Source organism: Papio anubis, chromosome 7, assembly GCF_008728515.1.
Source record: "Papio anubis isolate 15944 chromosome 7, Panubis1.0, whole genome shotgun sequence".
NCBI lineage: Eukaryota > Metazoa > Chordata > Mammalia > Primates > Cercopithecidae > Papio > Papio anubis.
Window position 1 is genome coordinate 99,145,645 of NC_044982.1, and position 16,333 is coordinate 99,161,977.

Consider the following 16,333-nt stretch of genomic DNA (forward strand, 5'->3'; position numbering starts at 1 on the left):
TCCCCTTGGCCTCCCAAAGTGCTGGGATTTCAGGCGTGAGCCACCGTACCTGGCCCACATCTTGACCTTCTTAAAATGTTAGACCTGTTGAGATTTATTATATACTTGTCACAGATGTTTTCCAGGGGAAGACAAAATATTTCAGGATCAGGCCTTCTAGTTATTCTCTGACTTTGTATGAGAGTTTATCAATGTTCCTTTTCTTGTTTAAATATCAGCTTACCTATAGGACAGTAATGGTTAGTGACTTAGATATTTAGGTAAATATACCCTATCTTAATTCCTGTATCAGAGCCTTGTCATCCATTTTTCATAGATTCACTCTTATTTTTTCCTCATCATTTTTATCATTTCTAGAAACAAGTACTAAATGTTTAGATGTTCCCAGCTTAGAAACACTTCTTCCCTGTCCATCCCCATGGATGGGATGTAGTTTTTCAGGCCTGCCCACTGATTCACTTATCTTTTTGTTCCATAGCCAGAAGAAATTCAACAGCAGATTGTTCGAGAGACTTTCCATTTAGTCCTCAAGCGGGATGACAACATCTGTAACTTCTTGGAGGGTGGAAGGTAAACTGTCAGCTTCATTTTTCTCCCCATATATCCACTTGTGAGTGCCCTTCATTATTGCATCTTCTGGCAGTACTCAAGTGTCAGGTGGATACTTGATGCAACTGTAACTGGTCTCACCATGATCTGCTCAGGGAGAGACACAATTCTCTCTGGGGGCGCAGTTCAATTACTGTGCTTCTGATATCGCTCATTTGGATGATCGGTCCCTGGGAGGATAGGCAGGAGAAAAGGTAAGGTAAGGTGGCTTTAGGTACCTCTGCCAAACTTGGTTGCCATTCACCTAGTAAGAATGGCCTGCTTCTAGCATCTGGCCTTCTCCTTTCCAGTGGGCCCTTTCTCATTCTTTGGCACAAGGTTCCTTTTTGATGTGTTTAATTAAGCTGTGGGCATTTAAATGTTTCCCATCTTCTGCAGTTTGATTGGTGGCTCTGACTACAAACTGATCTACCGACACTATGCTACCCTCTACTTTGTATTTTGTGTGGATTCCTCAGAGAGTGAACTTGGAATCTTGGACCTCATCCAGGTATGTGTAGTCAGCTAATGATGGCAGCAACTTTAGAGAGTTTCCACGGGATTTTTGAGTAACCTTGTGTCCATCTCCTTATTGATACTGGTAAAAGTTGCCAGATGTCCACCAGGTGGTGCTCTGGGAGAGCTCCTGAGAAACCCTCAGCACTTGTAGATTTATTGGTTTCTATCTAGCCCTTGCACTGCCCTTGGTTTTCATTTACAAACTTACACTTTTGGCCGGACATGGTGGCCCACAATCTGCTTTCAGATTGTTTTTATTAACTTCATGAAAACTGAGATGTGTAGGGATCCTAGCTTGGGAACTATTCATTTAGCATAATTTCATCATTTTATATGTGAGATTCTAGATGAGCTTCTTTTAAGTACTTGAATAAGCCCATAGGTAGAAAACACTCAAATAGATGCTACATTGAAAACTTAAGTAACAACAATTGTGGAAAAGAAAATTCTATAGCTATAAAATGTAAACTTTAAATGCTTACAACAACAGGCCAGGTATGGTAGCTCATGCCTATAATCCCAGCACTTTGTGAGGCCAAGGCGGGCGGATCAGTTGAGGTCAGGAGTTTGAGACCAACCTGGCCAATATGGTGAAAGCCTATCTCTACTAAAAATACAAAAATTATCCAGGCGTGGTGGTGTGCACCTGTAGTCCCAGCTACTCAAGTGGCTGAAGCAGGAGAATCGTTTGAACCTGGGATGTGGAGGTTGCAGTGAGCCGAGATCGTGCCACTGTACTCCAGCCTGGGCAACAGAGTGAGACTCCGTCTCAAAACAACAATAAATTAAAAATAAATAGGCCGGGCATGGTGGCTCACGCCTGTAATCCCAGCACTTTAGGAGGCCAAGGCGGTCAGATCACGAGGTCAGGAGATTGAGACCATCCTGGCTAACACGGTGAAACCCCGTCTCTACTAAAAATACCAAAAATTTGCCAGGCATCGTGGCGGGCGCCTGTAGTCCCAGCTTCGGGAGGCTGAGGCAGGAGAATGGCATGAACCTGGGAGGTGGAGCTTGCAGTGAGCTGAGATCGCGCCACTGCACTCCAGCCTGGGCTACAGAGTGACACTCTGTCTCAAAATAAATAAATAAGTAAATAATAAATAAATAAATGCTTACAACAAAATTTGTTTTCTTAAGATAAAAGTTTAAAAGCTAAATATAACTTGGAACAAATAAATTGAAATTTTGAATATATAGTTTTGTAAGATAATTAAAAATTTCATACATTGTATTCACTGATACATAAAAGTATACATAAAGATGAACCCATCTAAAACAGATGCATCTTGGAGATAATTTTTAAATACTTTCTTAAAACCTGAGTCAGATTGGACATTGAGAGTCAGCATAATAGAAAGAGCTCAAGGTGGGGCGCAGTGGCTCACACCTGTAATCCTAGCACTTTGGGAGGCCGAGGTGGGTGGATACTTGAGGCCAGGAATTTGAGACCAACGTGGTCAACATGATGAAACCCTGTCTCTACTAAAAATACAAAAAATTAGCTGGGCCTGGTGGCATGTGCCTGTACTCCCAGCTACTTGGGAGGTTGAGGTGGGAGAATCGCTTGAACCCAGGAGGCAGAGGTTGCAATGAGCCAAGATCGTGCCACTGCGCTTCAGCCTGGGCAACAGAGTGAGACCCTGTCTCAAAAAAAGAAAAAAAGCGCCGGGCGCGGTGGCTCAAGCCTGTAATCCCAGCACTTTGGGAGGCCGAGGCGGGTGGATCACGAGGTCAGGAGATCGAGACTAACCTGGCTAACATGGTGAAACCCCGTCTCTACTAAAAATACAAAAAACTAGCCGGGCGTGGTGGTGGGCGCCTGTAGTCTCAGCTACTTGGGAGGCTGAGGCGGGAGAATGGCATGAACCCAGGAGGCGGAGCTTGCAGTGAGCCGAGATCACGCCACTGCACTCCAGCCTGGGAGCACAGCGAGACTCCGTCTCAAAAAAAAAAAAAAAAAAAAAAAAAAAGCTCAAGATCTAGCATCAGGAAATCTGGGTTTGAGTCATGAATCTACCATCTGAAAAGTGATATTAGGTTGTAGAATTCAAATGTGAGAATGTGCTTTATACTACTGTTAACGGTATGTAGCAGGCTATAGAAATGTGTACATAATATGAGTTTATTTGAAAATTAAGGAAATATAGTGATAATGTATTTTAAAAATTGGGATAGAGTGCTTGCTTCATTCAGCAGCATATATTCTAAAAGTGGACCAATGCAGAAAAGATTAGCATTGCCACTGTGTAAGGATGACATGCAAATTGGTGAAGCATTTCATATTATAAAAAATAAGGAAAATTTTTTAAAAGAGAAAAAAAAATTGGGCCACAGTTATAAGAGAAAATGGACCTTGGAGATTTATATTAACAATACAAAAAGACCAGCTTTATAATTTTTAAAAAATTATTTATTTATTTATTTTTGAGACAGAGTCTTGTTCTGTTGCCAGGCTGGAGTGCAGTGGCACGATCTCAGCTCACCGCAACCTCCGACTCCCTGCTTCAAGCGATTCTTCTGCCTTACTCAGCCTCTCGAGTAGCTGGGATTACAGGCACACACCCAGCTAATTTTTGTAGTTTTGGTAGAGACAGGGTTTTACCATGTTGTCCAAGATGATCTTGATCTCCTGACCTTGTGATCTGCCTGCCTTGGCCTCCCAAAGTGCTGGGATTACAGGTGTGAACCACTGTGCCCGGCCTCTAACTTTATAATTTAATAGACATTTATTAAATATTTAGTGTACATTGGATTTGGTAAGATCAGATAAGTAAAACGTAAAAATAATAGGAACTAAAAAGTTTGATCTTTGTTTTTGTTTTTTTTTTGAGACAAGGTCTTGCTCTTAAACTGGAGTGCTGTGGAGTGATCACAGCTCACTGCAGCCTCCATCTCCCAGGCTCAACCCATCCTCCTACCTCAGCCTCCTGAGTAATGGGGCCTACAGGCATGCATCACTACATCTGGCTAATTTTTTTAATTTTTTAGAGATGAAGTCTCACCATGTTTCCAGGCTGGTCTCGAACGTCTCAGCTTAGGCAGTCTTCCCACTTTGGCCTCCCAAATTGCTGGGTTACAGGTATGAACCACTGGACCCAGCTGATCTTTGAAAAGATAATAAAAATTAATAAATAGTTGGCCTAATTGATATAAAGAAGATAGAAATAGAAAACATTGTTTTAAAGGGATGATATATACATAATACTACCAATATATCTGAAATAGCTGACTACAAAAAATAACTGCACTGGCCTGGCGCAGTGGCACGTGCCTATAATCCCAGCACTTTGGGAGACCAAGGAGGGTGGATCACTTGAGGCCAGGAGTCTGAGACCAGCCTGACCAACATGGTGAAACTTCGTCTCTACTAAAAATAGAAAAATTAGCTGCGCATGGTGGCACATGCCTGTAATCCCAGCTGCTTGGCTACTTGGGTAGCTGAGGCATGAGAATCACTTGAACCTGGGAGGCAGAGGTTGCAGTGAGCTGAGATCACACCGTTGCACTCCAGCCTGAGCAACAGAGCAAGACTCTATCTCAAAAAATATGAAAACAAAAAACTGCCCAAATGAGGTCAACATAAAAGCACTGAAATAATATTAGGATAAAATAATAGATGTTAAAAAAAAAAAAAAAAAAAGAACTGACTCCCTAATGGGGTCACAGAATTTTTTAAAGTTGAAGTACATTAAAACCTGTATGTTGCATTCAGTTATTTTTTAAAACTTAGAACAAGGAATCCTACTACCTAAGCGTATTTCATGGAATAAATTGGTTATCATCCAAAAACCTGACTCTAAAAAGCAAGATGGGCCGTGCACAGTGGTTCACGCCTGTGATCCCAGCACTTTGGGAGGCCAAGGCGGGAGGATCACAAGGTCGAGAATTTGAGACCAGCCTGGCCAATGTGATAAAACTCTGTCTCTACTAAAAATACAAACAAAATTAGCTGGGTGTGGTGGCACCCAGCTACATGGGAGACTGAGGCAGAAGAATCACTTGAGCCTGGGAGGTGGAGGTTACAGTGAGGTGAGATTGCGCCACTGCACTCCAGCCTGAGTGACAGAGTGAGACTGTGTCTCAAAAAATAAAAAAAGGGGAAGATGTTTGTCAAATATTGCTTGTTAGTATTGGTATAAAATTACATACTAACTAAAATCTTAGCCAACAATCAGTTGAACCAAGGGATTGTGAAACCTGACTTTTTTTTCCTTTTTGACTCTCCCATTAACAAGCAATGTGCCCTTAAACAAATCATCTAGGCTTTATTGGCCTTAATGGTTTTTGTTTGTTTTGCGTTTTGTCTCTTCTGTGTGTTGGGTGTTTTTTTTTTTTTAATCTACAAAGATACTAGATATTCTTTTCTAGCCCTAAAATTATTTCTTTAGCAGGAAAACTGCATACTATTAAATAGAAGAATTATACATTGTGTCCAAATAGTATTTATTCCCAAGAATGCAAGTCAGTGTAACAAAGAAAAATTAATAGTTGGCCGGACGCGGTGGCTCAAGCCTGTAATCCCAGCACTTTGGGAGGCCGAGACGGGCAGATCACAAAGTCAGAAGATTGAGACCATCCTGGCTAACACAGTGAAACCCCGTCTCTACTAAAAAATACAAAAAGACTAGCCGAGCGAGGTAGCGGGCGCCTGTAGTCCCAGTTACTCGGGAGGCTGAGGTAGGAGAATGGCGTAAACCCGGGAGGCGGAGCTTGTAATGAGCTGAGATCCGGCCACTGCACTCCAGCGTGGGTGACAGAGCGAGACTCCGTCTCAAAAAAAAAAAAAAAAAAAAAAAGAAAAAGAAAAATTAATAGTCTATTATAGCAGTAAGAAAAACTAATATAATAAAAATTAGTAGTTTCTGAGAGGAGTGATTATCCAAATTATATTAAATACACTCTTAAACTGGAATAAGAAGCATTTTTGATTAAAAGTACACATTTATTAATTGTTTACTTTCTGAAGAAATGAATATAGTTATGTGGTTCAGAATTCAGAGACACACTATGAGTATACAGGTTGAATATCCCTTTGAACTGCTTGGGACCAGAAGTGTTTTGGATTTTGGACTTTTTCACATTTGGGGATATTTGCATCATACTTATCCTAAATCTGAAAGTCCAAAACCTGAAATGCCCAATGAGCATTTCCTTTGAGCATCATGTCGGCACACAAAATTTTGGATATTGTAGTGTTTTGGATTTCAGATTTTTGGATTTTGAGTGTTCAACCTGTATGGTGAAAAATATCCTCCTTCCCCTTTCCCCTCGTCACTTAGTTTACTTTCCCTGAAGCAATCAATTTTAGTTTCAAAACCAAGAGCCAAGAAACCAGAGCCACTGTTATCTCAGGGTAAAATCTGTAGGCATTTGTGAATACTCTTGTTGAGTGTTTCATCCAGGTGCAGTGGCTCATACCTATAATCCCAACCCTTTGGGAGCCTGAGGCAGGAGGATCACTTGAGCTCAGAAGTTCAAAACCAGCCTGGGCACCATAGTGAGACCTACCTAGTCCCTATAAAAAATCAGGTGGTGTGCCCCTGTGGTCCCAGCTACTCATGTGGCTAAAGCAGGAGGACTTCTTGAGCCCAAGAGGTTGAGGTTTCAATGAGCCATATTCACGCCACTACACTCCAGCTTGAGTGACAGAGCGAGACTCTGTCTCAAAAAAAAAAAGGAATATCTTTTATTGTTTAATTTTAACAAACATTTGTAGTGAGTGATACAAAAACAAATGAAGAAGTAACATAGTAAAGAAAGACAGATAAGTTATCATGTAAGGTGGCTGGATTATGGACATAGAAAATCTTTTTAAAAAATTATAAGTAAGGAAATTATATCAGCAAAATGACAGAATATGAGATAAAGCCAACAAAATTAAATTTCCTGTTTCTGAGAAAACAGCTAGAAAATGCATAATTAAAGAAGTCTCATTTACTGTAGTAATAAAGAATAGTTAGTGCTTGGGAATGAACTTGGTATGGAATACTTGACATTGATTCCAATAAAATTATAAAATCTTAAAGGAAAAACAAAGGAATAGTTGGAACAAATGGAGCTACAAACTCTCCCCTTGTTGGAAAGAGTCAAGCAAAGATGACAGTAGTCCCAAAGGTGGTGAGCAACACATCAAATGGAAAACCAAGTATAATTCCATCAGGAGAGTTTATAGAACTCGGTAAAGGCAAAATATATCAGGGAAAAGGGGTGGCCAAGAAATGCAAAACTATATTCTAGGGAAAAAGGACAGTGATGGGAAATTTGCTTTACTAGGTTTCAGAATATATAGTAGTTACAGATGAATTGATTAGAAAATCGAAATCAGTTGGAAACAATTGGAACTAATAATAGAGTTCTGTAAGGTGACTGAATACAAGTTTAACATATGGAAATTAGTAGCTTTTGGCCAAGCACAGTGCATCACGCCTGTAATCCCAGCCCTTTGGGAGGCCGAGGTGGGCAGATCACTTGAGGTCAGGAATTTGAGACCAGCCTAGCCAACATGGAGAAACCCCGTCTCTATTAAAAATACAAAAAATTAGCCAGGTGTGGTGGCACATGCCTGTAATCCTAGCTACTTGGGAGGCTGAGGTAGGAGAAACTCTTGAACCTGGGAGGTGGGGGTTGCGGTGGGCTGAGATTGTACTCTGGCCTGGGCAACAAGAGCGAAACTCTGTCTCAAAAGAAAAAAAAAAAAAAAGGTCAAAGCAGAACGGGGGGTTAAAATGAGTGTTCTTAGCTGATTCAGGTAGCAGAGCACCTAGGATAACAGACACTGGATACTTTGTTTCTTTTTTTTTAATTAATATGAATAAAACTACTGTAAGTCTTTATGCAAACTGTTATGCCTGTTCATACCCTGCTAAAAACAGAATACCTGGGTCAAAGGGAATTAATATTTCTAATCATAATGCATATTGCTAGATAGATATTTAGAAAGAGTATGTTAGCCAGGCACGGTGGCTCACACCTGTAATCTCAGCACTTTGGGAGGCCGAGGCGGGCAGATCACCTGAGGTCAGGAGTTCAAGACCAGCCTGGCTAACATGGTGAAACCCCGTCTCTACTAAAAATACAAAAAATTAGCCGGGCATGGTGGCATGCACCTGTAATCCCAGCTACTCGGGGGGCTGAGGCAGGAGAATTGCTTGAACCTAGGAGGTGGAGGTTGCAGTAAGCTGAGATTGTGCCATTGCGCTCCAGCCTGGGTGACATATCAAAAAAAAAAAAAAAAATGAAGAGTATGTTAATTTATAATGCCTCCAGTACTATATAAGTTTGTTTCCTTGTAACTCTAGTACTGAAGTGTATCATTTTACATTTCTACTCAGAGATAGAGGTACCTCACATATTTGAATTTTTATTAATCATGCTTTTTCCGTATGTGAGTTTATAATTTTATTTTCCATGTCAGCCTTCTGTAATATAATTGAACCACTTGTCCAGTGAAGTCTAGATCCTGGCTTATAATATCATATTTTATATATTCTAAGATGCACATTTTATCACACTTTAATAACTCTAAAATCTGGATGTGTGTTATAGTGGGTGACATCTTACAATTATAATTGACGGCATTTTTTTTTCTTTGTTAGCAGATAAAACAATGGTTTGCCTTATCATCAACAAATAAGTAAATCTCTGTGTTTTTTGAGTTTATTTTAAAACTTATTTTTTTCAAACTAATTATTGTCTAACCTATTATATTAAGTGTAAATAATCCATTTTTACCTCCCCTTGTTGAAGAAACTCTAATGTTGTATACTGTATTAAGTTTAGAGTAAAACTCAGGCCCCCTATTACAGCCTGTAAGGCCCAGCATGGTCTGGCTCCTTTGCCACTCTCTCCCCTCACCGGATACACTGTCATCTTCATTGTGCTCTGGCCTTCTTGCTGTTCTTCAAACACAAGTACATTTTTGCCTCCAGGCCTTTGTACTTGTTCTGTCCCCTGGAATACTCTCATCTAGGTTCCTTCACTTCAGCTCTTCAAATGACTGACGACTTTTATCATTTATGTCTCAGCTCGAATTTTAATCCTTAGACAGACTTTCTTGACATTCTATCTGAAGTAACCCCCGTCACATCATCCTGTTTACTTCCTTCAGGGCACTTAGGACAATAGAAGATACCTCGTTTCATTTGCCTCCTTGTTCTTCCCACACCCAGAATATAAACTCGATAAGAACATGAGTTGTTGACTGTGGTGTCAACAATGGTATGTTCCTGGCATGTAGTCATCACACCTTTAACATTGGTTCAATAAACATTTAATACATAATTGGATTTAGTTTTTACTCTTCATTTCTTCATTTTATTCCACTGAGTTACATTTTTCTTTCTGCATTACTTTCTTGTTGTTTTATTTATTGTTTCTTTTCTTTTTCTTTTTTTTTTTTTCTGAGACGGAGTCTTGCTCTGTTGCCCAGGCTGGAGTGCAGTGGCTCAAACTCGGCTCACTGCAATCTCCGCCTCCTGGGTTCAAGCAATTTTCCTGCTTCAGCCTCTTGAATAGGTGGGACTATAGGCGCCCACCACCGCATCTGACTAATTGTTGTATTTTTAGTAGACACGGGGTTTCACTATGTTGACCAGGCTGGTCTCAAACTCCTGACCTTGGCCTCCCAAAGTGCTGGGATTACAGGCGTGAGCCACCGCACCCAGCTATTTATTGTTTCAATATAGTTTCACATACCTAGTAAGACTAGTTATTCCCCTTTGTGGCAGTTGTTTTTCAATACATTCTCTGATATTTGTAACTATTTATTCATCCATGTATATACTTGAATAATTTGTAAAGGTCCCAAAAAGTCCCTGTTGGATTATAATTATAATTAGAAGTGAATTAACAGTTAGCATTTCCCTCTTGTTTATTCATTTCTTCTTTTGAAACTTACATTAAAGTTTCTTTTATTTATTTTTTATTTTTTGGAGACAGAGTCTCACTTCGTCACCCAGACTCCAGTGAAGTCTAGATCCTGGCTTATATTATCATATTTTATATATGCTAAGGTGCACATTTTATCGTACTTTTATAACTCTAAAATCTGAGATCACACCACTGCACACTGGGCGACAAGAGTGAGATTGCATCTCAAAAAAAAAGAAAAAAAATGAAGTGTATGTTAATTTATAATGCCTCCAGTACTATATAAGTTTGTTATATAATTTGGAATCTCACTCTTGTCGCCCAGAGTGCAGTGGTGTGATCTCAGCTCACTGCAACCTAACCTTGAGGTTAGGAGTTCGAGACCAGCTTGGCGCCACATGGTGAAACTCTGTCTTTACTAAAAATGCAAAAAAATTAGCCCGGAGTGGTGATGGGTGCCTGTAGTCCCAGCTACTGAGGAGGCTGAAGCAGGATAATCACTTGAACCCAGGAGGTGGAGGTTGGAATGAGTCGAGATTGTGCCACTGCACTCCAGCCTGGGTGACAGAGTGAGACCCCCAAAAATAAAAATTAATAAAAATTAAAAGTAATCACACTCTATATTAGTTCTAAAACTTTCCTTTTCATCATTTAAGTTCTGGAGCTTTTTCCACATGCATTTTTTTTGATGGTGTGTGATTTTCCATAATATGAATGTATTCATATCTTCATCTTTGATTCATCATGCTGCTTGTGTGAAGGGGTGGCCTACCCCTCCACACCTGTGGGCGTTTCTCGTTAGGTGGAACGAGAGACTTGAGAAAAGAAATGAGACACAGAGACAAAGTATAGAGAAAGAAAAAATGGGCCCAGGGGACGGCGCTCAGCATACAGAGGACCCACGCCGGCACTGGTCTCTGAGTTCCCCTAGTATTTATTGGTAATTATCTTTACCATCTTAAAGAAAAGGAAGTGGCAGGATAATAGGATCATTATAGGGAGAAAGTCAGCAGTAAGACATATGAATAAAGATCTCTGTGACATGAATAAGTTTAAGGAAAAGTACTGTGCCTTGATATGCATATGTAAACATCTCCATAAACCTTTTTAGTGCATAAAGAGCAGCTTTGCACTAGCAAGTCCCGCCTTTCGCCCTAAGGCAGTTTTCTCCTTTCTCAGTAAACAGAACATACAATCGGGTTTTATACCGAGATGTTCCATTGCCCAGGGACGGGCAGGAGACAGATGCTTTTCTCTATCTCAACTGCCAGCAACCGCCGAGAGGCCTTCTTTCCTCTGGTACTGGTCCTCCTCAGCACAGACCCTTCACAGGTGTCAGGCTGGGGGACGATCAGGTCTTTCCCTTCCCACGAGGCCATATTTCAGACTATCACGTGGGGAGAAACCTTGGACAATACCTAGCTTTTCTAGGCAGAGGTCTAGAAGTGTGCGTGTCCCTGGGTACTTGAGATTAAGAGAATGGTGATGACTTTTAACCAGCAAGCTGCCTTCAGGCACTTGTTTAACAAAGCACACCCTGCACAGCCCAAAATCCTTTAAACCTTGAGTCACCATAGCACATGTCTCTTGCAAGGACAAGGTTGGGGGCAGGGTCACAGATTAACAGCATCTCAAATACAGAACAAAATGGAGTCTCTTATGTCTGCTTCTTTCTATATAGACACAGTAACAAGCTGATCTCTTTCTTTTCCCCACACTTGTGGGCATCTATGTTTTTCCCAATTTCTTGCTATTGCAAATGATGCTGCAATGACATCCTTCCATGTGCATCTATATGCATATATGTTAATTCCCATAGTACAGATTTCTCAATTGGAATTGCTGCTTTAATAAGGGTATGTGTTTTTAAAATGAATAGATACTGCTGAATTGCCTCCAAACAAAGGCTTTGCTTTTGATACTTGTACTAATGGAATGTAATAAGAATGTATCTGTTTACCCGTAACCTCACCGACTTTTGAATATTAGAATATTAAGAATATTTTCACGCTGGGTGCAATGGCTCACGCCTGTAATCCCAATACTTTGAGAGGCCAAAGCAGGAGGATCGCTTAAGCCCTGGAGTTTGAGACCAGCCTGGGCAGCATAGTGAGACTTTGTCTCTACAAAAAAATTAACCTGGCTGGGTGCAGTGGCCCACGCCCATAATCCCAACACTTTGGGAGACCAAAGCAGGCAGATCACTTGAGGTCAGGAGTTGGAGACCAGCGTGGCTAACATGGTGAAACCTCGTCTCTACTAAAAATACAAAAATTAGCTGGGCCATGGTGCGGGACATCTGTAATCCCAGCTGCTCAGGAGGCTGAGGCGGGAGAATCACTTGAACCTGGGAGGCAGAGGTTGCAGCGGCCTGAGATCATGCCACTGCACTCCAGCCTGGGTGACAGAGACCCTGTATCAAAACAAACACAATAACAACAAAGAAAATTAGCCTGGGGTGGTAGCATGCCTCTATGATTCTCAGCTACTTGGGAGGCTGAGGCTGAAGGATTGCTTGAGCCCAGGAGATCAAGGCTGCAGTGAGCTATGATTACACCACTGCACTCCAGCCTGCATGACAGACCAAGACCTTGTCTCAAAAATAAGATAAGAATATTTTCAAATGTTTGCCAATCTGATGGGTGAAAAGATGCAAATTCATTGTTTTCACTAGCGTTTCCCTGAATAGTAGTGAGGCTGCATATCTTTGGTATTTGGAAATGTCTGTGATATTTGTCCACTTATCAAATGACTCATTTGTTTTGTTTGTAAGTTGGATTCTTTCCTAATTGTATGGATATTCTTTTTTTGTTATATTTATTGCAAATATTTTCTCCTAGTCCATTGGTCTTTTTACTTTATGTAGATACATCTGGAAGTTGTTTTCTTCATAGCTCCCAAGGTATGAAAATATTCTCCAATAGTTCTGCTGGTTTTTTTCCTTTGGAGAAAACCATTTTTATTATCATCACCACCCAGCTTATTTGTGCTGGGTTATGTACCAGTGGCAAGATCTTCTAACGAACATCTGCATAACATTTCTTTTATGTTTTAAAAGATGAAAATAACTGTACAAGGTTAAGTACAAAAGTACACAAGATAACAGACACAAAAAAAATGCATGTATGAGATTTCATTCTACCTACAGCATTTTATGTTCAAAAAGTAGAATTCATGAACCAAAAAATATTGTCCTTCTATAGTCCTGTCAGGTTTAGTGGAAGTGAGTTTAACATGATTACAACACCTATATCACTGATCTGATATTTATGAAAAAAATCTTAATTTTTCAATAAATTAAAGCCAATGCAAATGGGAATAGCATTTCAGTTTTTTGGTATTTTTCTTTTTTTTTTACTTTTATTTTGAGACAGAGTCTCACTCTGTTGCCCAGGATGGAGTGCAGTGGCATGATCTTGGCTCACTGTGACCTCCGCCTCCCAGGTTCAAGCAATTCTTGTGGCTCAGCCACCAAGCCACCCAGGGTTTCACCATGTTGGCCAGAGTGGTCTCAAACTCCTGGCCTCAAGTGATCCACCTGCCTCGGCCTCCCAAAGTGCTGGGATTACAGGCGTGAGTCACCGCGCCCAATCACGTTTCAGCTTTATAAGATAGAGATATGAACATGGATGGTGGTGATGGTTGCACATTATGAACGTTATCGAATGCTACTGAATTGTACACTTAAAAAATGGCTATGATAGTAAATTTTATGTTATGTGTATTTTACCACAGCTTAAAAAAAAAGAGAGGAAGAAAAGCCAGTGCAACAAACTGGAACACTAGCTCTTTGGGAACAAGGACCTGACATCAGAACAAGAAGGCTATAAGTTCCCAAATCTTAAAAGTATGGTCTTTTTTAAACTGCATTCATTTCTTACGTTGAAGATGTGAAACCCAATCCCATTCCTCTTTGTGTGTGGGTTTGTGATCTTGCCTTTTCATATTGAGCATCTACATTTCTAAATACAGGACTTCCTATTGCTTCACAGTCTTCTAAGTTTCTTCATCAGCTGAGCTACATCCAGCTTCATCATCACTCTTAATACCCGCTAATTTCCTATATATGACATTTTGGTCCTTGTTTCCCAAAGTCATAGTTCAGCAGATGGGGAGTTTGCCCAGTTTTTCTTGCCTTGATTTTTTTCCTCTTGTTCAGCAAATTTCACTGGATTTCTAGCTGCTGTGTCATAATCCCTCGGTACAGCTGTTCCATCTCTGCCAAAGCTGTTGCTTGCAGGGCTCTCATTTGAGCTGCCATAGCTATCTGAGTTATTGGCATTCCTGATGCCAACAGGGCAGCAACATTAAGAACAAAATCTCTAGTAACTGGAGCTATTTCTTGTTTTTGTTTTTCAACAATATCTTTTTCTTTTAAAAACTTTTTCTGCAACACCCATCCCAACTATTTCTTTTTCTTGCTGTTCTTGTAATTTCTTTGCCTATTCCATCCTCCCAGCTAAAACTCTTAGGCATCCATTGCTGTGCCTTTACCTCTGAAGAGAGATGAACTAGAAATCTGGCTTAAACTTCTGGTAAATCTTCTTAGTTTCTCAATGCTCTTCTTTCTCTCTTGTCTTCTGCTTCCTGTACTACTTCTGCTTCTTTCCTATGCGTGTCATATTTATTTATTTACTTATTTTTCACACACAACACAGATGTAGTTTTTATCTTGAACAGGAGCAAGATCTGGTCCATGGTTTTCTTTCTTTTGTTTTTTTTTTTTTTTTTTTTTTTTTTTCCTTTTTGGAGACGGAGTCTCACTCTGTTGGCCAGGCTGGAGTGCAGTGGTGCGACCTCAGCTCACTGAAACCCCCACCTTCTGGGTTCGAGTGATTCTCCTGCCTCAGCTTCCCAAGTAGCTGGGACCACAGACGTGCACCACCACACCTGGCTAATTTTTGTGTTTTTAGTGGAGACAGGGTTTCGCCATGTTGACCAGGCTGGTCTCAAACTCCTGAACCTCAGGTGATCTGCCTAACTTGGCCTCCCAAAGTGCTGAGCTTACAGGTGTGAAGCACCGTGTCCAGCCCATGGTTTTCTTTTCCTTCTCCTAGATCATGATTGTTCTTCTCTCTGCTTCTGGATTGAGACTACTTCTTTTCCCTCTTTCTACTATGATGATGCCTTTCACGAGACCTGTATCTTGAGTGGACTTCTGCTTCCTGACGACTTTGTTTGTGTTTGTGTCTGTCCTTATCATTTTCAGATGAATTTATTTATTTATTGAGATAGCATGTCATTCTGTTGCCCAGGCTGGAGTGCAGTGGCATGATCACAGCTCACTGTAACCTCTGTTCCCCCGACTCAAGCTTCTCACCACAGCCTCCTGAGTAGCTAGAATCACAGGCACACACCACCACACCTGGCTAACTTTTGTGTTTTTTGTAGAGACAGGGCTTTGCAATGTTGCTCAAGCTGGTCTCAAACTTGTGAGCCCAAGCAATTTGCCCACCTTGGCCTCCCAAAGTACTGGAACTACAGACGTGAGTTACTGCACCCAGCCCATTTTCAGATGAATTTAGTCCCTCTCTTCCTTTATCAGAATAGTGTTGTTTGTCATTAGGCTCCTCAGAAGTGTATTTCTTAGAGGAATTGTTGTAGGATTCCTGTCTCCTTGCCTTATCATGAAATAGGCTTATTATTTTCCTACCTGAGTCTGCAGTGTCTTCAGTTCAGCCTTTTTGCCCATCAGCATGCTCTTTGTGTTTTCGTCCTTCATTTTCTTTCTCGTTTTCTTTCTCTTGACCTTGATTGTGATCTTGAATAATAATATTTTGAGTAAGAAAAACCGATGCATCCGACAGTTCTTCTTTTTCCCCCACCATCTGGGGATGTCTTTTTCTGGGGCTAGTCCATCTTGTCCTGGATAACTACCCTATCTTGAGAACCCAGTCTTAATTTCATTAAACATCTTTAATGAAGACAGCCTTTTGGCACAGTGCTGCTGCAAAATGTGGTCTGGCTCTCCTCACATGTTCTCTGGCTGCCACACTTCAGAGCTCAGGCCACTAGGGTGGCACCTCCACTTGCCACTTTTAGCAGTACCAGCCACCTCAAAGCTTTGCCACAGACTGAATAGCTCTTTCTGGGGGCCTGGATGGCACCCAGGGGATCTGCCATTGCTTTTTAAATTTATTTTTTACATTTAGCTCATTAATATCTGTTAGATATTTTTATGTCTCCATTGAAATAGGTAACTTTATTTTTCCCCCAAAGGGTAACTGTTCTAACATTATCAGTTAGCTTGTCTTTTCCCCACCAACTTAAAATATGACTCTTACTTTAAAAATTACATGTTATAAACGTGTATGTTTCAGTAATTTATATTCTGCCCCACTGATCTACATTCCCA

At 40.7% G+C, this 16,333-nt stretch overlaps 1 protein-coding gene and 1 non-coding gene across 4 annotated transcripts in view; both read left to right on the forward strand.

Annotated features, from left to right (window-relative positions):
• The window catches only part of AP3S2 (adaptor related protein complex 3 subunit sigma 2), a 68,860-nt gene that overhangs the window by 5,311 nt on the left and 47,216 nt on the right, over window positions 1-16,333 (forward strand). For all 3 annotated transcript variants that reach the window (XM_021940854.2, XM_021940853.2, XM_009210920.4), the window contains exons 2-3: window positions 479-570; window positions 988-1,099. In XM_021940854.2, the coding sequence (XP_021796546.1) occupies window positions 479-570; window positions 988-1,099 (204 nt within the window). The remainder of the gene's footprint in view (window positions 1-478; window positions 571-987; window positions 1,100-16,333) is intronic.
• On the forward strand, window positions 3,291-3,397 carry LOC116276016. Its single transcript, XR_004185476.1, has one exon. It is a non-coding gene; the product is annotated as a U6 spliceosomal RNA (small nuclear RNA).